General features: G+C 44.6%; 1 protein-coding gene across 2 annotated transcripts in view; it reads right to left on the bottom strand.

Moving 5' to 3' along the window:
• HECTD2 (HECT domain E3 ubiquitin protein ligase 2) overlaps positions 1-21,959 on the bottom strand; it is a 96,711-nt gene that overhangs the window by 1,362 nt on the left and 73,390 nt on the right. For both annotated transcript variants that reach the window (XM_053308204.1, XM_053308205.1), the window contains exons 16-20: positions 11,981-12,055; positions 7,882-7,969; positions 7,566-7,672; positions 1,410-1,525; positions 747-890 (exon numbers count right to left, since the gene is read on the bottom strand). In XM_053308204.1, coding sequence (XP_053164179.1) covers positions 747-890; positions 1,410-1,525; positions 7,566-7,672; positions 7,882-7,969; positions 11,981-12,055 — 530 coding nt within the window. The remainder of the gene's footprint in view (positions 1-746; positions 891-1,409; positions 1,526-7,565; positions 7,673-7,881; positions 7,970-11,980; positions 12,056-21,959) is intronic.

Here is a 21,959-nt window from a genome sequence, read left to right as displayed (position 1 = left end):
TAATTCATACCAATTGGTTCCCTCTGTTGAAGAGAATAGTAACACTGTTTGCGGCAAGGGGAACTCCATGCATGCATCAACATTGTTGAGACAGATAGTTTAGATAGGGCACATATCTATTATGTTTAGCAATTCACCAATTTAAATTTTATTCGCCTGATGTCTAAAAGCAAAGAATATCCTTTAAAGTCTTTCTGTTAACATAAAAGGGTGGTGGTGGGGGGGGTTTGAAACATGATAATCTACGGTTAAAAATGTCAAACTTTTTACAATTACTTAATTACATGTAGTCTTTAGGTGTTGGTACATGGACCTAAGCAAGCTAATGGGACTTTTTCAGGTGAATCAAGTAAAACATTTATTATAAATTCAGACTACATTTTTTTTAACTAAAGTAAAGGATTCTATTCCTTCATCTATTCACAACAGTTTTAACCAGAAATATAAATATAATAATAAATTGAACAACATAGTTACTCAGTATAAACTATAGTCATAGTCATAGTTTATATATGTTTTGTTCAGGATTGAGTATATGCTCTACAGGATTTATATAGTTTCTATGCGGCTTATTTTTATGATCATATGCTATTTATTGCCTATACAGTGTAGACTGGGGGGGTCAATATTGTTCAATTTATTATTTATATTTCCGATTAAAACTGTTGTGAATAGATGAAGAAATAGAATATATCTATTTTGGGGTGGGGTTCTTTTTTTGTTTACTAGTAAGAAAAATTATTTACCAGTTTGTGCATGCTTCACTCTTGGAAATCTTGAAATTCAAATCAGCCATTCCCCCAACTGGTACTCTGTCACTTCCTGTAGCAAAATGTAGGAGCTTCTTTTGAAGCTCAAGAGGAAATTCAAGTACGACTTCCCAGAAATATCTATAAAAGGCATACAATTAGTATAAATTAAAAAAATGTTCCTATTACAGGTGGCCCTTGTTATTCGTTGATGTTTTGTTCCCACCAATTAGTGCAAATATGAAAACCGTGAATAACAAAACCTTGAGTCAATGAAATGCTAAAAAAGCAGGGAGGGGCAGAAATAAGGGTAGAAAGCATAGTACCTTGTTCTCTGGGGTCTCCAGGAATGCCCCCCCATCCTCTTATTTTTCACTTTAAATCTTTTTTAAAGCAAAAGAGAGCCACAAAATGGCTCTGTGCTTCAAAATGGGGGCTGGAAATGACATCAGAAGTCATTTCCAGCCACTCAGGAACCACAGATAGGTGAAAATTGCCTATATTTCATGCTATGGACAAAGAAACGGGGTCTCTAAGACCCATCCACGGATACATGAAACCGTGATCCATGAAACTGTGGATAAGGAGGGTCTTCTCTACAATTCTATATAAATTAGTACAAAGAATCAAGGGTGGGGGGAAGGGAGGAAATATACCTACCGGATAGTAAGATCAGTTTTCTGGTAGCCATCATATTGAGTATGTTTCTGGAGAGCTTGCATATCCAGTTCAGGACTCCCACAAACTAGAATTTCGACTTCTTCAGGACGAAGTAGCTGTCAAATAATTGAATTTGAAAATGAGATTACACAGCACTAGTTAATCAAGAACTGCTGGATTCAAATTAAATTTGTCCCACTGAGTGCTATAGACTTATGTACATGTCCAGATTGTCTGAAATGTGGATCAGTCTATAAATATTAACACATGATATTCCTGAAGTATATTAAGAAACACACACATCTGCGTTTGTACATTCTGTACAAAAAACCAGGTTGCTCACCTGTAACCTTTGATCTGGTGGAGATCTATCGACATCCATAAGAATGGGTACTGCACCTGTGCAGGACCCTCACAGCAGAATGCTGCAGCTCGTCGAGCCCTGCCTCCATGCCTACCCATGCTATTTAAAGGCAGGCAGTGTGCCATGCTCTTCAGTTCTTGAATGACCGCCATGGAGGATGATAATCTGGAAGCAGGTGAGTTCATAATTGAAGGAGATTAGCATGCACACTCAGTAGCACTATTGCAGAGGTGTGGTTTGCAAGGATCATATAGATGTTGACGGATCTCTACCAGATCAAAAGTTACAGGTGAGCAACCTGTCTGGATTGAGATCCATCAAGATCCTTAAGAATGGTTATTTAGCTAGTTCCCAATAGAGGAGGGTGCAGTAGTGGCTATTGTAATACTCGCTTCAAAACACTTCTCCCAAAGCTCGCCTCGGCAGCAGAACGCACATCAATGGTGTAATGCTTGATGAAAGGTAACTCAGTGGACCAAGTTGCTGCTTTACAGTACTTAGCTGGCGAGTAAGCACCTCCGATTTATTCAATGTCTGCTGGAATTTCTTCTAAAATTCTTCCGGAGACAGAATGTCCAAATCATTTTGTTGATCCTCCCATAAGCCATGGTTATATTTTGCTGTACAAGCTGAATAATTCACTATTTTAATGGATAGACACAAGGTGGATTAGATCTTTCTCCTCAAAATATCTAATTTCTTCCTTTCTTTATCCACAGGTGTAGTATGGCTGTGACCTGTATCAGAAGAGGTGGCACAATCTATAACCAGGGAATTGGCGGCAGGATGCTTCAGAAGATACTCATTGCCCTTCTCTTGAATTAGATATAAGGTTTCTAAATGTTTAGAAGTGGGGGTTGAGGTATGGATCACCGCCCACACACATTTCAGAGTTCTGGAAGTAACTGGGAGAACTGGAAGAGCCACCAGCTGAGACGATTGAAATTTAATCATGAAGTTATAAATGGGATCATCTATGGTGGCAAGCTCCAACCTAAGCTCTAGACCAGGCCTGCTCAACTTTGGTCTCCCAGCTGTTTTTGGACAAGTCCCATCATAATGCCCAAGCCACAGTGGCCAAGAGCCAGGGATTATGGGAGTTGTAGGTGAACATCTGCAGGAGGGCTGAAGAAGCCCTGGTCTAGACTGAAGGCAGCAGCCATCTCTCTCACATGATGGCGATACGCTTTCATTTCCTCAGTAGATGAGACGTGCGTGGCTGGAGGCACGTCGGCTGAAGGATTGGCAACGGTATCTGAATCATCAGGATCCGATTTTAAATTGGAGAAACTGTGATGGTCAGATGATGAGTCAGCTGGTGAAGGCGGTACATATGTCTGAGTCTCAGTGGCAGTCTTGCCTTGTGATGTGGGAATAGGCAGGGTTTGTGTCCCGATATCCACGCCTTTAAACATAGTCTGTGTGGCTGTATCCACTAAGTTTTTTCCCAGGTGGCTAGGCAATTGTCTGTGTAGCAATAGAAACACTTTGTATGGCTGGTTTTATTGGTAGGGCTGGACCATTACCACTAACCATGGCTTGCACAGTCTGAACTAGAGTCACCGTAGATGCTAGTGGTAAGTATGACATAGACTGTGTGGATCTCCAGGGTTGGTCCTTCTGAAAATTGTAAGGGAAGCCTGGGGATCTGTTCTCCATAGTCGCAGAAGCAAGACTTGCACTAGCAGCTGATGAATGTGAGAAGCCACATGAATGCCATGGAGAAGGGCCTGCCAAATGGGTAGCAGTCAGGGCACACGGTGGAGGAGTACCACGGTCAACCAACTCCCTAGGATTTTCCACCTCAGTAGCCCGAGGAGGGAAACCTTTGAATGTGGATGTCAAAGGAGTGCTTGAAATAGAATCCAATATGGAAAGCAAGGTATGGGCAGTAGCAGGGTCCAGTACAGTCTCCCTATCCTCTTCTTCGATACTGAATGTCAATATCAGGGCTTGGCATCAAGGAGTCACCTTTCTTAACACCGACAATACTGGTGTATTCATGCTTGAGACCAGCACTTGCACTCCTGGTGTTGATGGAAGATGCATCGACATCGACAGAGACTCTCGATGTCAATCAGGTGGTGTTGATGGGGCCGAGGAGTCGACTTGAATTAGTGCTGGTGTCATAAATCTGTCAGGCTAGCCAGACAGAGCGTAAAATAGGCAGGGAGAAGTGTAAAAGCAAAGTCACAGAAAAAAAATCTCCAAACCAGGGCCAGTCCGAGTCAATCCAATCAATCCAACATAGTCCAAAGTGAAATCCACGGGCAAGGTCAACACAGTCTAGGGTCCAAACACGGTCCAGGCAATACATGAACACAGCCGATTAGCTCACAGGAAATTGACGTTGCTATCAGCAGGGTAGCTGTGGTACAGTCATCTTAAATAGGCTGACCCCCGGTGCTGTTAATCAAGAGTTCCTGAGTCAGCAGCTTTGCCTGTTGTTCTATGCATGAGGCTCCATGTCTCTTGGACAGACGCCTCTCCACAGCTGAGACCTGTTGCGCCTCCTCCACAAGAGCTGCCTCACCCGGCTCTAACTCATCTTCAACTCCCCATGCGTCGGACCCACTCTCCTTTACAACTTCTGGTCCTTGCCCTCCCTTCCTCTGCTGTCAGCTCCGTCCCCTCCTCCAACTCCTCCTTGGAGTCTTCCAGCATGCTCATTTCAGCTGGGGACAGAGACTGAGTCCTCAACTTCGACAATCTCTATGTTGGAGAGCGGTCAACATGGAGGGTTTCCTCCTGTTCTGGTATCTCTGAAGCCTGTTCTGTCTCTTTCCTCAAAGTCAAGGTTCTCAATGTCGAGCGGTGGCGGTCAACCTTGATAGTGGTTGTCGAGGGTTTTGAAGGCAGGCTTTGCAGACTGGATGGGGATGGTGTCTTCTCCTCTGTCAAGTCCACAATCTTGGCCTTCTTTGGTCACGGAGACAACGAATGAGTATCTAATCTCAAATGTTTTTCTCTGGACTTCGAATGCCCTGGTATCAAAGTTTGATTCGACTTCGAAGGAACCTTCAGGCTTTTGAAAGTGGTCGATTTTTATGTCTAAAGTTGTGTCGGCTTTGAGGAAGTAGGCTTAGTTGTTGGCACCGAGTCTTTAGCAATTGATGCCACAGTCACAGGGTGGGATTTGCCCAGTATTGAAGGGCTTAACACTTCGTCATAAATGGCGGCATGAAGCCGCAGAGCTTGATTCTTGCGCATCTGCTTAGAAAACGATAACCATGTCTTACTAGAGGATACGTTGTGTTCCTCCCCTAAATAGATGAGACACAAATCATGGAGGTCTTTTGAGGGGAGCTTGACACTACAGCCCTCACACCTCTTAAACCTCTGTTTCTTCTCAGCCATATCCAAAAACATAGTCCAAGTACGTTCCAAGGTCAAATTTATGCCGTCCCAGTCTGGAAGCTGTTCCTGAGTCAATAGTCCAAAATTAACAGTCTGTTTAAAAACAACAACAGATGAACTCAAAATAAAGAACTTTACTGATGAGGAGTGACAGCCCGAGGAATGAACACAACGCCGGTTGGAAAAGAACACCTTTAAATAACATGCTGTTAGGCATGGACGCAGGGCTTGGTTGCCTCGACAATCTGCAGCAATCTACCACAAGGGTTCTGAGCAGGCATAGTATCCATTCTTATGGATCTTGACAGATCTTGATCCAGATGAAAATGAAAGATCTGTTCAGAAAAGAATATACAGTACATCTAAAGCACAGCACTTTGCGAAATGATATTTATTGCATATCATCCCTTCATTTTACCACCCATTTGTTATGAATGCAACGGATTATGATCTAGATCTTAGAGTCCCAGTTTAGCTGGGGTTTGGACAAGCTGCTTGACAATCTGGGACCCACCACTTGCATGTTTGACCCTTGCCCTTCATGGTTGGTGAAATTGGCCAGGGATGGACTGGGTCTGTGGGTGGTGGTGGTAAATACCTCTCTGAATCAGGGAGCAATGCCCCTCCAATAAAGGAGGAGATTATTAGGCTCCTTTAAAAAGCCCTCTTTGGACCCAGCCATCCTGAACAACTTCCAGCAAGTTTCTAACCTTCCATTTTGGTGCAAGATGCTGGATTATGTAGCAGCATCCCAGGTACAAGTGGTCCCTGAGGAAAGTGATTACTTGCATCCTTTCCAGTCTGGCTTCCAGCTTGGGTAGAGAACAGAAATTGGTCACTCGTGGATGACCTACGCTGGGAGACAGATGGGGAATGTGACCCGACTGATTTTCTTAGACTTCTCTGTGGCTTTTGATAGCATCAGCCATGGTATGCTTTTAGGTCACCTTTCTGGGATGGGACATGAGGGCTATGTTATATGGTGACCCTGGTTCCACCTGGAGGGTACCCAGAAGGTGATGCCGGGTGATGTCTGCTTTATTCCTTGGCCATTGTCCTATGGCATCCCACAGGGATCTATACTATTCCTCAAGTTGTATAATATATACATGAAACCACTGGAAGAAGTCATCTGTAGCTATGGACTGCGGTGTCATATGCTGATGACACCAAGCTCTAATTGACAACAGATAAGGAGGTAGTGGATGATGTCAGCAGATAAGGAGGTATTGGATGTCCTGAACTAATGTTTGGAGGTTGTTCTGTGTTGGATAGGGGCAAACTTAATCTAGATAAGGTGGAAGAGGAAAAATGATGAGCGATGATGTAAATCTGGTCTTGGATGGTGTTGCACTCCCATGAAAGACAAAATTCATAGCTTGGTGACCTCCTGGACTCAACACTGTCTTTCAAGGCACAGTTGGCAGAAGTGTGCAGAACTACCTTTTATCAGCTATGGCTGGTATACCAGTTGCAACCCTATGTAAAGAAGTTTGACTTGACCTCAGTAACGCATGCATAGGTAACATCCAGATTGGAGTGCTACAATATGCTATATGTGGGGCTGTCCTTTAATATGGTTTGTAAGGTGCAATATGCTGCCTTGCGCCATGCCCCTGGTAGGGGTAAGCTTCCTTTCACAACCAACCTTTGCAAGCTTTGAAAGTGCATGATGGGACAGGGAGGAGGGAGGGTTGCCAGCAGCCTCCTTTTCTTGCCTTGTGCTTCTTGCAAACTTTGAAAAGAGTGCGAGGAGAGATGCTCTTTGCAAAGTTTGCAAGAGTCAGATTGGTCCCAAAGAGTTGCTCTGACGGCAATGGCAGGGTGCTGCCCTGGTGGCGCCTCAATAATATGCCAACTGAAGTGACTGCCTCATGTTGTCTCATGAAAGGGCCACACCTGACTGTTATTAAAAGGAAATGCATTGGGCCACTGTATGCTCTGGCAAATCATATTATTCTTAGAATGGCCAGGACATTGTCCAGAGATAGTGACTATATATTTAAAAGCTACAGGGCACCAAGCTGCTGCTACACCTTCCTCCTTTCTCCTGCTGGGTCCCTCCATCCATCCTTTTCTCTAAACCAAAGGGGTGATTTTTAGTTTAGAGCTTGAGAGGAAAACTCTGCTGAAGTTGAAAAACAACAAAGCCACTCCCATCCTGTGAGCACACAGAACCATTTACGCTCATGTATGGGGCTCTGATGTTTTGCAGCTATTGATTAGCCATGCATCAATAGTTCTAAGCACTGTTCTTCATGACTTGTTTCTTTTGTGGGTATACAGTTCTGTGAGTTTTGCATCACAGATTATAATATCTACTCTATTGGAAATGAACAATCCCTATGCAGAGATTTCAGCACACATTATATGCTCTTCAAACGTTTTTGTTGTTGAATAAACATCAGGAAATATGTCTCATTTCTTATTCTTACCATCAATGCATATGAAGCACAGACACTGTGAAATCCATGATAAAATGCTGCAAACTGCTTGTAGATAGATTTGTTGAGAAGGAAATCTACATAGAGCTGCACATACTCTAAAAAGAAAATAATTTCTGATTTGTCACACATTAAATTATAGCTGTTTATCACATTGTATCATGTTATACTATTAATACAGTAACTCTAAATATTCTCACCAGCTGTATTTTTTACAAGCCAGCTAAATAAAAATAACATTTTATTTGTTTATTATACACACACCAAAACCCACAACATTTACAATTTAACTGTACAGTCAATTTACCTTTTCTATTCTGATTGGTAACTGGAATTTTATCACCACTGGGCTTTAGGCTATATGTTTTTATAACCCCAAATTCTTCTTGAAAAACCTGATGAGAAAAAACAGCACAATCTCTAAATATTTATATATTTACAACACTGAAACATTAAGGCTATTCACACCTGCATGCAAAACTGGGCTAAGGGAGCTCAGCATGGTTTTGCATGCGTGTGTGAACCTCCGGAATCGCACCCGATCCCAGCAGCACTATGGTGGCAAACCACCTATGGAGCCTCCCTTAAAAATGAAGTTAAGGGATCCATTGTATGGATCTTCTAGCAGACTCGGGGGGGTGGTGGTGGTGGTGTCCCCATAAGCACTGCTCACTCACACAGTGTAGCTCAGGGGGTGGGGCGGCAAGGGTGGCATGTCCGGCACCCTTACCCTTGAAGCTGCTGGGCTGGCAGGAGCTGGGGTTCATCTGACTGGGCAATCCACCCACCTAGGAATATTGTGAGGATCGTCTGTGGGGAGGTAAGCACTTTCGGGCTTCCTCCTCAGAAAAACGGCTAGCCCTTTCTCACTACACATTAGAAAGGATCATTATATATTTACAGTTTCCTTGAAACTAGGGATATGCACAGAACTGTTCGGTGCTCCATTCTAGGAGCGCCGAACTGGTTATGGCAACTGGTGTTGGAACCAGTTCAGAGGATTTTTAAAAAACTTTAAATGACAGGGAAGGTGCTGCCTACCTGCCAGCAACGCCACTTCCACCCACCCCCCGCTGGTGCTCTTCCAAAAAGTGGGTGTGCGGGGCTGTAGCCTGGCTCCTTGCAGCCTGGACCAGCATTGCCACACAAATGGCAGATGCACATTCGTGTCATTCTCACTCATGTCAGCCATTTGCATGGCGACGCTGGACCAGGCAACATGGAGGCATGCTGCAGCCCTGCATGCCCGCTTTTGGAAAAGCGCCGATGGGGAGAAAGTGGCAGGGCAGGGACTGGCAGGTAGGCAGCGCCCTCCTTGCCATTTAAAGCAATCCCCCCACCCTCCCAGGAGCACATCTCTGCTTGAAACTCCTTTGTGAAAATATCAGAGACAATCATATTACATAGTGTATAGACATTGACACACATCTTCTCAGTAGTTCCACTTGGTGGGCCAGGAGGGTAGGAATTAGAAATCTCTCTCTCTCACACACACAGAAAACATAGGAGGTCTCAGTGCTGCTGTGTAGCCCCTAAAGCTAAGGCAATGGCTGGTGAGTTAATTTGCCCCTACCTGTTTGAGCAAATTATTCATGTACTGATCCCAGCCTGGCCTGATTCCATGCTCCATGTAGACCTGGACTGCTGACTTGAGCTCATCTTGGATTTCATCTGTGGCCCTCATAATAAACAGACCTCTTAGCTACCACTCCAAACCTTGTTTCTGCCCTCTGCCTTGGTCTTAGTCCCATTCACAGCTGAAAGTTAGACAGAAGCCATCTACTACTACTACAAATATTTATATACCGCTCTTCAACCAAAGTCCTCAAAGCAGTTTACATAGAAAAATAAATAATACATAAATAAGATGGTCCATTGTCCCCAAAGGTAAAATCTCTAATGATGCCTGATGACAAAACAACCCCATTCTCCCACAGACAGCTCTCACAAGAGTGACAGGCCATTGGAGCTCTATATTGGGCCAGTTTGCTCTATGCAGGAAAGGGATGGGTCACCCAGCAAATTCTTTCCCTGTCTTGGCGACTGCCGCCAAATAAATGTCAAAGCATGCCCCTGCCAGCCCATGTGGAAATGTGCATCCTTGCTCATGCCCCGAAAAAGCGATCCCACTCTCCAGGTGTCACTTGAAACCAGGGCTCCTCTCTCCCGTGATTCCCTGTGGTGGCAGATCTGCAACGTCGGCCTGAACCTGGGAATTTTGAATGGGAGTAACAATCTCTCCCCATACCAGGTGTTCACCCTGTCCGCACATGTGGCCAGGCTCTGACACATGGAATGTCAAAATCTCCTATGGGTGTGTGCAAGGCTTCCCAGGGTAGGAGGGGGTTGCAGTGCAAAAGTTCTATCTTTTACCAGAGACAGTGTTGGGTTAGCTCAACTCGTGAGCATGCAATCCGATGGAAGACCTAGGGTTTACAACTACATGGTCCTCCCCAGTAGACTGGCCCTCTCATGAGAGGACTAGCCCACTGACAGCAAGCTGCAAGGGGAGCAGGAGTGTGGTTTAGTCCAGATACACTGCTTTGCGGGGGTGATCCCTCACAAGACATCCTAAGTCACAGAGGAATGGAAACCCCCCCCCCCATTCCTTTGCCCTACCTCATATACATATCCCCTCCTAGGAACTCATCATTTGCCCTTCCCTTTCCTGAGTAATAGGAAAATAGTGCCTCCCCAAACAATTGTTCTTGTGTGGGACTATTCTGGTGCAGAGTTATTAGATGGGCAGTGGTGCCATCGCTGTCAGAAGAAGCACTGGCATGCCAAGGCATTTAAATGCCCTTTCCATGCTTAGGACAGGCAGACTGCTCTGAAAGGACAGTGTGGCTTCCCAGCCTGGCTGGGAATGTGTCTCCATGCCTTTTAAAGCAGGGAGAGGTGCTCTGTCTCTGAAAACATGGTGCTGGGTGGAATATGCTTGAAAATGGGGCACGTGCCTCCATTTGCAGGTGTGCCAAACACCCTGCATCTGACGTCAGATGTAAGGGTGGTGGTGGTGGGGGTTGCCGCTGGCGAGCTGAACTGGGGCTAGCGGCTGTTCCCCTATGCTCTTGGGAGAAAGGAAGATTATTATATAGTGGGGCTATTCTGATGATCTGCAAAAATTGGGCTAGGCTCTCCTAGCCTGATTTTTGCAGATCGTCAGAACCACCGGGCTCGGCTGCGAGCCCAGTGGTTCTAGAGTGGGTAACCCACTCAAGAACCCCTGTCCCAAAACCGGGTTTGTGGCGCAAGCACTCCGCAAACCTGGTTTTCTGGATCGTGAGTAGCCACGGCGCGGCTTTGTGCCATGCCTACTCACGAGTAGACCCCCGGAGGGAAGGCGTAAAGCTGCTTCCCGACTCTGGGGGTCTCCCCAGTATGCCCTGCGCACTCGCGCAGGGCATACTGGGGCTTCCAGGGGCTGCGTGGCCCCGAGCTCCCCAGCCCCGGCCGGCTCCGTCATGGAGTCGGCAATCATGTGGGAGGCTGATCCGGCCGCCCTGGGCTCCCTCTGCACTTGTCTGCGGTGAGAGCGGGCTTAGCCCGCTCTCCCTGTAGTTTGGGGAAAAGCGGATCTCACGGATCGTGAGACCTGCCTCATAGAATAAGGGCTCAAATGGACCCCTTTAAAGGCTGACCAGCTATACCATTCTCAAAACTACAGCCCCCTACAATAAAAGAGAAAATGAGAAAGGAAAAAGAACCCAAAGTAAGTCCAAGAACTCCCATGCTCACAGGAGCACAAAACCTACTTGCTACTTCAAAGGCATAAACAGACTGGATAAGATAGAAGATAGTGTCCTTCTCCCCAGCTGCCTCATCTCTGGGCAGGGATATAGACACTGCATACGAGAACTAAGGAAGAGGAGAATGACTAAATGCTATAATGGCACATGCAGGTATTTTATAAAACAGCAGAGTTTATTTTAAATTAAACTACCATTTTCAGTTAGAGCTAGGACATTAAAATGGTGCTGGAGAAGACTTTCAAGGATACCATGAACAGCCAGGAAAGCAAACAAATGGATCATAGAACAAATTAATCCAGAATTTTCACTCAAGGCACAAATGACCAGGCTCAAACTATCATACTTCAGACACATTATGCAAAAACTCAGCTCCCTTGAGAAGTCCATAATGCTGGGAAAAGTTGAAGGAAAGAGAAGAGGATGACCGGCAGCAAGGTGGATGGACTAGATTACGACAGAAATGAATGCACCACTGAGAGAACTTAAAGGCCAAGTTGAAGACAGATCATTCTGGAGAGAATCTATCTATATGGTCACTAAGAGTTGGCACCAACTTGACAGAACAATCAATCAATCAATCAAGACATTAAAAAAACCCCCAGACTAGGTTAATACACTATTTCACAATAACTGATAACTGTATACCTATTATACCTGGAAGGTTGAATAAAAGTCTTCTTCAACGTTTCCTTCATAAGATAGAAGTTCATTTAGTCCATGGGCCAACTCCTGTAAGAAGGGGAGTTTATAATATTCATATACACAGAATGTTCTTCCTTTCATGTAATTCTCAAAGCCCAGAGATGGGCAAAATACCTCTAAAAAGTATTTTAGATACAAAATACAAAATATGTAAGCAAATGTATTTTAGATACAAAGTTCTTGGTAAACAACAAATAAAAATACTTAATAGTATTTTAAAATACATCTTAAAATACAAAATACAATGCCTGAAAAAAGGAAACAATTTTGAGATATCTGTTACTTATTCAAACTTGTTTCCATTTCCTTTAAGCAATACAAGTTTTTCAAAGATTACATAATTCAAGTTGTGCCTTCTGGGGCTGTGAATCATCCCAGCAAAGAAAAATAACTGTTCTATGGGACCACTTAATGTTAAACTTGTATTATGTCTCAAAAATAGCCATCTGACAATGGGATACCCATCCTGAATTGTTTTGTGTGTCCCACAGTGATACTGAGGCTGTTTTCACAACCAGGCTAACCCAAGCCTGGGTTAGGCTGGTTGAGTGAAGCGTTGGGATCCTCACGGATCCCAGCACTCCTCTACAGCCTGACCCACTCACTAAACACGGCTGTTAGATGAAATTAAGGATGTGAGCGCACCCTAAGCCCAGCTGCTGTGTATCACGTGTCTCCTCAGGCTGTGTATAGCCCAAGCAGACACAGAGACGGGGGAATCCTCCAATGCATCACACACGATGTGGCAGCTGGAACAAGACGTTCTGGCAGCATATCACTCTGTGCTTTCCTGTGGAGCACTGCTGATCTGGGCACGCAGAAGGCACGCTGAAAACCCAGGGCTTGGTCATCTGGGGGGAAGGTGAGTTAAAAGCAGCCTTCCCTCCACACCCTCTCCACCTGCTTTCAGGGATCATGAGAATTGCCTCAATGTGTCCCACACCCACCACAGCCAGGTAACCTGGAAAGCTGACTAAGTGCTCTGCATGCCCTCCAGAAATCTGAACACAAAGCGCTGTAAAGGTAAATTTCAGACAGAGAGTATGCTGATTCTTTGTTTCACAGAGAAGAAAGAAATGGAAATTTGCTACCATTAGTCAGCCACACTAAACAATAGGGGACACGGCTATTGTTTATATCCAGGGAGATATTTGTAAACTACTCTGCAAAACAACCCTTTCCCCTTTGATTTTTAAACTTGACTGGCTGACCAGTCAGCAGCAGAGTAAGACTATTCAAACTTCATGGGCCAGAGAGGGAGGAAGCCAGCCAGGATGCTTTGGGGTCAATGGGCTTGCTGCTTGCAGTAAAAAGGCAGCTCCTGAAGCAAGAAAGCAAAGCAATGATTGGCCGAGATGCATTTTGGTTTGGGCAATGTATTTTAAAAATACAAAATACCTGAGCAAATGTATTTTAAATACAAAATACAAAACTTTTGTGCTTGGAGTGCATGCAGTTTTATATTGGTGAAACTGGTTGACCCCTGATAAAAAGATAAAGGAACATCTGGCAGACATACAGCACAGAGATAGAACAAAACCATGGGCACTGCATGCTAAAGAACAACATCAAGGCAGAGTAGTGAATACAAAGATATTCACCTTGGCTGTGGAGACAGACGTGAGGAAATGAAATATCAGAGAAGCCATATATATATATATAATATATATATATAGAACAGTTGCACCCAACTTTAAATGTTAAAGAGGAAATGAGGGAGGCAATGAAATTCATTGGTTATTGAGTATATGGACTTCATTATGCTTTTGTGTTCTTTTCCTCCTTCTACTGTTTTCCTGATATTGGGAGCTGCACAGGATTGGTTGATTGCCTTCAGTTTTTTAGCTGAATCATGGTGTGGAACAAGACCTCAGCCACTGAGGATGATGTCTTACATCAAAGCATTTGCTATTTTGCTACATCTGTGGTTTAGCTTTTAAACTTTTGAATGTTTTTAAACTTTTGAATGTTTTTAAACTTTTAATTTTCAGTTGTGCATTAAAGAAGGTAATTGAAAAAAGCTTTGAAGCGTGGAAATGCGTATATCATCGCCCTTATACCGTCTTATTCAAAATACAAAATGCTTTCCTGAAATGTATTTTAGATACAAAATACAAAAGTAATGGAAATATGTATTTAAAATACTTGTATTTTAGATAGTGCCCCCATCTCTGTCAAAGCCTGAGGTGCAGGTCATTTGAGAGTCTCATGCTACAGATATCAAAGCAAACAGTCTCATGCTACAGATACACAAGCACACTGTATCAATTGTCAAGGATACATACACATATATAATTCTGCTTTCACCTTTAAAACACAGGCAAGCAGGACTTAATCTTTATTTGGTTGTGGCTTCCATGTATTAAAAGGGGAAAGTGGCAAATTATACATGTTCACAATTGTCACTGTATGTGAGTTATACTCCTCTTTCTGCACCGTAGTGCAAAATGTAGCAATAAAAGCCACTTTGTGATCTATTCCATCTGCTTTCCCTGTCTCACTGCAGGATCAGGTGAAAAGGGTATCAATTTGCTGAAGCCTCACAGTCAGTAACTCTGCTGTATTGATAACAAGTACTTTGAGGCGTAGTTCAAACCTCTATTTTTGTGAGCTCTCTTTTGTGAGAGAGGGAGAGATGCTGTCTGACATTCTTCTCCCTTCCCTCCTCAACTGAAACAGAGAAGATCTGCAATTTAAAAAGTTTATGGACTGAATCCTGCCCTTGTTATTTTTAATGAGGTAAAACATCAGTTTGCTTACCTATAATTGAAGTTATTCTAGTGGTCATCTGTCGATTCACACCAATCGGTTTCGTGCCTGTGCGGAAACTGTTTCTGGAACCTTCCAAAGCTGTTTCCTTTGCTTTCTGGTGGGAGCCCCACACCCTCTGTGGTATCGCCACCATTCTCCCTCAGTTTGAGTGTCTGGCGATCTGAAAGAGACAGCAGCAGGGAGGATGGGAGAGTGTGTGAATCAACAGATGACCACTAGAAGAACTTCAGTTACAGGTAAGAAACCTGATGTTTTCCGGCATGATCTCTGTTGATCACACCTATGGGTGCATTGCAAACTGAGTTGCACACACCTGAGGGTAGGAAGCCAGTCACTGGAAGAGGGATCGAAGCATCGTCCTGCCAATCACAGCATCCTGACATGTCCTCAAATCCAACGCATAGTGTCAGATGAATGAATTAGGACGGACCCATGTAGCTGCTTGACAGATGACCAAAAGAGGTAAGTTCCTATCCAAGGCTGTCAAGATCGACATTGCTCAAGTAGAGTGAGCATGGACTGGTTGTTGCATGGGTTTGCCTGCCAACCAATAGGCCAGGGTAATCGTGTTCACTATCCAGCAAGACATCTGGGCAGATGGACAGGCACCCATTGTGTCTCACCCATAGGTGACAAAGAGATGTTTATCCTTTCTGAAAGGTGCAGTAAACTGTATATAACTGTCCAACACCCTCCACACGTACAGGGTGTGAAGTGCTGATTCAGCAGAACTGGAAGGATTTGGGGAAAATATTTGAAGGGTAATGTCCTGAGCCCTATGGAACAAGGACACATCCTTAGGAAGGAAGGCAATGTCAGGATGGAGCTGAACCCTGTCCTTGTGAAAAATAAAAAAGGGCAGGTCCACCCTGAGTGCTCACAACTCACTGACCCACCTGGCCAAAGTGACAGCTACTAAAAAGATAGTCTTCCAGGATAAATGGCTGAGGCCACAAGTTGTCATTGGTTTGAAGGGCTTGTGCATCAATTGGGAGAGTACAAGAGGCAAGTCCCATGAGGGTGCAAGTGTAGGCTTGTCTGGGTAAATATGAGCTAGGTCCTTTTAAATGCTTAATATTCAAATCTTTGAAGAGGGAGTGGCCACATGAGAGTGAAAGCACCAATTTGATGGCCACCTTATGGAATTGCAAGGAGGAAATAGATAATTCTGAATTTTTAAAATGCAAGGGATAGGATAGCCGTAACATTGTAGAAGGCGAGTTTGGGTCCTGATGGTGTAGCTCGTGAAAATATACAAATCTCTTCCACTTAAGCTCATACGTCCATTATGTTGTAGGTTTCCTGGCTGCTTGAAGAACCTGCAAAAGTCCAGGAGTCATGGTGGGATGATCAGCCATGCCGTAAGGTGGAGTGACTATATCTGAATGGAGAATTGACCTATTCTGCTTAGAGAGGAGGTGAGGAGGCAGGAAAGTGAGTCCAACCCCAGGATGCCAGCGAGTAGCAAGAACCAAGGCCTCCTCAGCCACCAGGGAGTGATCAAGATCACTCTCACTTTCTTCCTCCTAACCTTCTGGAGAACCCAGGGGAGAAGTGGGATTGGTGAGAAAATGCACAGTTATTGGGCACCCTAGCTGAGAGCAAAGGTGTCTCCGAGAGAGTGCCTGCCTCTTCCCGCTCTTGAGCAATAAAGATTCTATTGACAGTTGTCCTCTGGGGCAAAGGGGTCAATTTCCATGTGACTCCAGTCATGAAATACTTAGCGAAGGTAAGAGGCCCCAATCTGCCTTTGTGGGAGACTACAGCCCTGAGACTGAGTGTGTCTGCAATATAATTCTTTTGGCCTTGGATGTGGATCGTGGAGAGTTCTATGTTGTGTGATACTGCCCAGTCCCAGAAAGTCAGGGAGGATCAGGAAACCATCCCGCCTTACCAGTTCAGATAGGACCTGGTAGTGTTGTTGTCTGTCTGTATCTGAACATAGCAGCCTTGAATGTGCAGGAGAAACCCTTTGAGAGCCTTGAAGACCACCAACAGTTTGAAGTAATTTATATGATGCTGTGCTTCAGAGCAGGGCCAATACCCATTCAGCTGAAATCCGGAGTAATGGGCTCCCCAGCTGGATTTGGATGTATTCATCGTTATCGTTCTTTGTGAGGGACAAGTGATGAATGACATACCACACTCTAGATTTCAACGGCGTGTCCACCAATTAAGGGAGCAGTGAATGACTTTGGGCATGAGCAGTCGCGTTGACTGGGGTTCTCAAAGTGGATTGAAATGATCCAGGAACTAGTGCTGTAGAACTTGCATCCACAGGTGTGTGTGTGGAAGGACCGCTGTATCAAGGCCATGAGGCCTAAAAGTCTCTGGAGGGTCCTGGCAGAATGGTGCAGGCGAGCCAGCACGTGATGGGCCATAGAAGATAGATTTTGGACCTGCTCTCTGAGTAAGTAAATTTGGTTTATGACAGAGTTGAACACTAAGAAGGGATGTAGGAGGGAGAGTAAAAAATTCTATCGCATATATCATGCAAATAAAAGTGAGTACACATGCATCTGCTCTAATGCGCCTCCCATGTTGGTAAGTATGGCGTCAGGTGAGTACCAATTCAGTCGACGAAGTTGTCAAGCACACTTTGGAAAAGCCAGACTTGGATTTGGTAGCCTGCTGGTTGGTGAAGTGAGAAGGTTTCTTACACTGTGAAAGAATGTTCTGAGCTCTGAGACTGCGAAGATGACCTGTATGAAGATAGTTTAGTCCAGGGATTCCCAAACTTGGGTCCTCAGGTGTTACTGGACTTCAACTCCCATAATCCCCAGCCTCAGTGGCCTTTGGTTGGGGATTATGGGAGTTGAAGTCCAATAACACCTGAGGACCCAAGTTTGAGAATCACTGGTTTAGTCCATGTATACAGTCTAGATGGTTTAAACTGGGTGGAAGTCAGGCTCATGGAGCATGCAATATTTCTTAACTTATGGACACGCTCCATCTCATCAGTTTTGGATCCAAAGAGGGCTTCCCCATCAAATGTGGAGTCCTCGATGCAAGTTTTGGCCTCAGGGTTTAATCCGGAAGACCACAGCCAAGCATGTTGGAGGAAGGCAATGGAAGTTACCATAGTATGTGTTGCACTATCAGCTTGGTGATAGGAAGAGTGAAGCTGGTTTTTTGCTAAATGAAAGGCCTCCTTCCTAATAACATAAGCAAGGACCTTCTGTTCCTGTGGAAGCAAGTTGAGACAGGGACTTCATTTTTTTCCAGAGAAAGTGGTTATAATGGCCCATGCAAGCTTGATAATTAGCCACCTTCAATAGCAGAGCAGGAATAGTCTATGACCAACAGAGTCCAATTTATACCCCTCCCAGTCAATAGGAGTGGACAGGGATCTATGTTTATAATGAGATTGTGCGGCTTCCACAAAAATGGAATTGGGCGTAGGATGCTTTTGCAGGGGAAAAAAAGCATTCCTCCAAGCATTCCTCCAATTGAACTCAGTAGAAAGATTCTAAACATTTGGAGGTTGGTTGAGTAGATGATGCTTTTTCCCCAGCAGGACTTGGTAATATCCAGGAGTGGCTTGAACATCAGAAGAGCCACTGGAGAATTGCATCAGCATCAATCAACCCAAAAATCAGGTCCTAAGCCAGTTGTGCTGGTTGCTTTACTTGGAGCTTCAAGGAAGTAACTATGTGCAGGACATATTCTAAGTGTGTGAGGACATCCTCAGATGGTGATTCAGGTTTTGGTTCCAGGTTGCTGTCTGTTGGAGCGGAATGGTTGCCAATGTCAGAACCTCCAGATTCTGCTTCAGAATGTGAATGGAGCACCACTTCAAAGCCTTGCATGAGTGGGTCCAACTCCACAGGAAAATTAGCCTCCTAAGGCAGATCAGCTGGCTAGTCAGTCGGTGCAGGCAACCAAGAGTCAGGGTCTGGGAGTGTTGTAGAAGGCTGGGTAGGAGAAGGCAGCACAATTGGGGATTGGTGCTGCTGTTTCTTGTTTTGATGAGACTCCTTAGGCATCTGTGATGTTTGTGACATTAGAGCAGTACAAGGTCCTCCCACATGAGGTGGGGAATGTGAGAGACTTCTGTAACGTCCCTTTGTCTGGCTACGATCTTGGGATTGGAAGGGGTTTCGGTCCAGAGCATGAGTTCAAGAATGGAACTAAGATTGAGATCGCCCTCTGGTCTGAAAAGAGGACCTGGAGTATCTGTAATAGACTTGAGTGAGCGGAATAATGAACATAGTGCAGTTGAGAATGAGAGGTACGGTCTCAAGCATGTACATATCTATAGTGTGGAGACAGATCTTGAATAAATGATGTATTTGTCATCTCATGCAGATGAATACAGAGAATGGTGTCGGGACTGGTTCCTGCTATAAGAATGAGGGGCATACTTCAAAGTGCGAGATGTAGCCTGCTGAGCATCACCAGGAGAATAGTTCAGTATTACCTCCACAATTGGCCCCCGAATCTGACGAGTCTGCCCCAATGGGCACATGTCGCAAACTGCTTGGTCCCAATGCGACACTCTGTGCCAACAAGTTCAGGGAAGCTGGATGCACAGGGGACGCTGGACCCTTCCAAAATAGTAATGATCTCCTCTTAAGATAAGAGATATGGCCAATGCGGGGGACGTCAGCTCCTATACCACAGGCTGACCTTGAGAAGACAGGGGCACAACTACTGGTTTTTGTTCTTTTGATCTTATAATTGCGTAGGGTGTTATACTGGTTTTGAAGCATTTGAATCAGCCAGCCACTACCTCTTTTTCTTCTTCTTTATCGGTTCTGAAGAAGGAACCTTCTGACAGCTGCTGTGTTTTGGTAGGAGCTTATGGATTGAGCTCGAGGTTGAAGGTTTCAGCATTGAGGAAGTCCCTGAAATAGATGGCGCTGGTAGTAGCTGAATGTCTGTATTGACAGCCAGAACCAAAGGGTCCTTAGGCTCAGAACTGGGCTCTGGCATCCCCCACCAACACTGGAGCGCACAGTTCTAAAGTGGTTGACATCGAACTGTCAGGGCCTTCTCCCACAGAAGAGACCAGATTTGGAGAGCCCTGTTTTTCTGAGCCTGCTTCTAAGGCAATATGGATAAGAATCCACTCTGTGGGACTCTCCAAGGCACAGAAGACAGCGGGAGTGGCCGTCAGTGGACGCAAGCTTAGCCTGGCAAACTGTGAACTGCTTAAATGTAACTTTGTCAGCCATACAAATAAAGGAGTCAATTAAGAGAGAAAATTATATAGAGTCCTGTCTCTCCGTCACATTTCCCTAGTATTAGAAGAAAATAAAAAACATAAAAGGCAAAAGAGAGAATAAATGCTTATAGGCTAAGAATAGAACGAGTTAAAAGAGAAAAATAAAACACAATAGCAGCGTGGGTTTTTTCCTTCAGGCAATGAAAGGTACCTTACCAAAGAGCTGTTCTTCCATCAGCAGACAATGCAGAACTGAGGGAGAACGGTGGTGATACCACAGAGTGGGTAGGAATCCCACCAAAAAGCAGGGGAAACAGCTTTGGAAGGTTCCCAAACCAGCTTCCACACAGGTGCGAATCCCATCAGAGTGATCAACAGAGACCATGGTGAAGAATGGTAATACTCAATTTTTCTGCTCTCCTCCATTCCTTAGCAACTGGATTCAGTTTACTCCTAAAACCTAGAGTGACATCTGTGATTCAGGTTTCCATGGAAAATTTTGATATGTGTGTTATGTATATAGAGAGAGCACAAAAATGTGCGCATATGTGAACAGGCAAATAAACAGAAACGTTGTTGATGTATAAATATGAGGCAATTGTGATAGATATAGATACTTTAAAAATGTTTCTGAGCCAGAGAAATGTGCACACAATGATGTTTGTGTGTGTGAGAAAGTGTCTGGGGTGGGGAGGAGTGAGTGATATTATGAGTCATTCACACGACCTTTCAGAGCACCGGGGGGTGGGGGTGGGGGTGGAGGAGGCAGGATTGCACCTACCTCCCCCCCGATGATCCAGTGTGGTCCTGGGCCATGTGGCTTGTGTGTCCACACGACTGACACTTTTACCAGCCATGAGGCATTCTGGAGGCTGAGAAAATGCATCCCAACCTCCAAATATCTCAAAATGCATCACAAGACGAGCACTGTGCACCAAAGCATTCACATCCCTTTACCCAGATAAATGATTGAGTAAAAATCCCGGGCTACCTGGGAGAGCAATGCCGGGACTGGCCTTGATCCCAGCCCTTCACATGAGTAGCCCTACTCAGGTAGGGCTGCCCAAGCCTAGGTAGGGCTGCTCATGTGAACAGCCTTGTACAGAGGCAAGAGAAAGGATGTGCTGATTGCTTTTCACCATGTCCTTCTGCAGCAAAGACAAAGTGGGGGGGGGAGAAAAGGTGGGGGGGAAGGACATGTTCTTCACTTCTTGTCTCAGGACCTACTCCAACCTTGCTATACCTCTTATATACCCCCTTCAGGAATCATAAAGTGACTAAAAGGATTCCTGGCTACCTAGTTAGTTGCCTTTGCTTTTTGTCCATTGTCAGTAAAATCCATGCTGTAATAAGATGCCCTTCCATGATCATGCATGTGTCATATATTACTGTTGTCAGGAAGTCTGATCCAAGATTCTGACGTGTGGCAAAGGGAGTGTTTAATACATACTATCATGCTTTGCTTGCTCCCCCAACTGGCTATTTGCAAATAGTTGCTTCTGGGCCAAATATCTGCTTGGAGGAGGCAATTTTTGGCATGAAGATGGTGCAGGGCGAGGAAGTGTTAGCCCTCCCTTTTTGCTGTGTACTATAGTTCTGGGTCAGATCAGACCCTCTGTGGCAAGTCATTTCTTTTCTTTCTTTTTTTACATAAAGGGACTGCTTCCAGTCTACTTTCCTGTGAAGTCTGTCAATCCAAGATGAGTTTAATGTCACATGTAGTTTGTCCCTTAATATAAACATACTGTAGTAGTGGAGCCTATCAACATCTCCAGACTACTCAAAGCCAGTGTAGTACTCTCAAATGAGACCAGGAATTGTGACTGGTTGCATGTGAAGCTTGTATATCTTACTGATGTGGAGATGTGCAAATTCCCTTTTCAGATATTGCACTGGAAATGGAAAATCCACTTTTTGGTGCTTCACTGTAACATCCAAAACAGCCCTAAGAGGGTCACAATCTCAAATGATGTGTGAAACAGCTATAGTAAA

Source organism: Hemicordylus capensis, chromosome 3 (assembly GCF_027244095.1).
Source record: "Hemicordylus capensis ecotype Gifberg chromosome 3, rHemCap1.1.pri, whole genome shotgun sequence".
Lineage (NCBI taxonomy): Eukaryota > Metazoa > Chordata > Lepidosauria > Squamata > Cordylidae > Hemicordylus > Hemicordylus capensis.
Note: the sequence above shows the minus strand (reverse complement) of the source record. Positions and strands in the feature narration are given on the sequence as shown.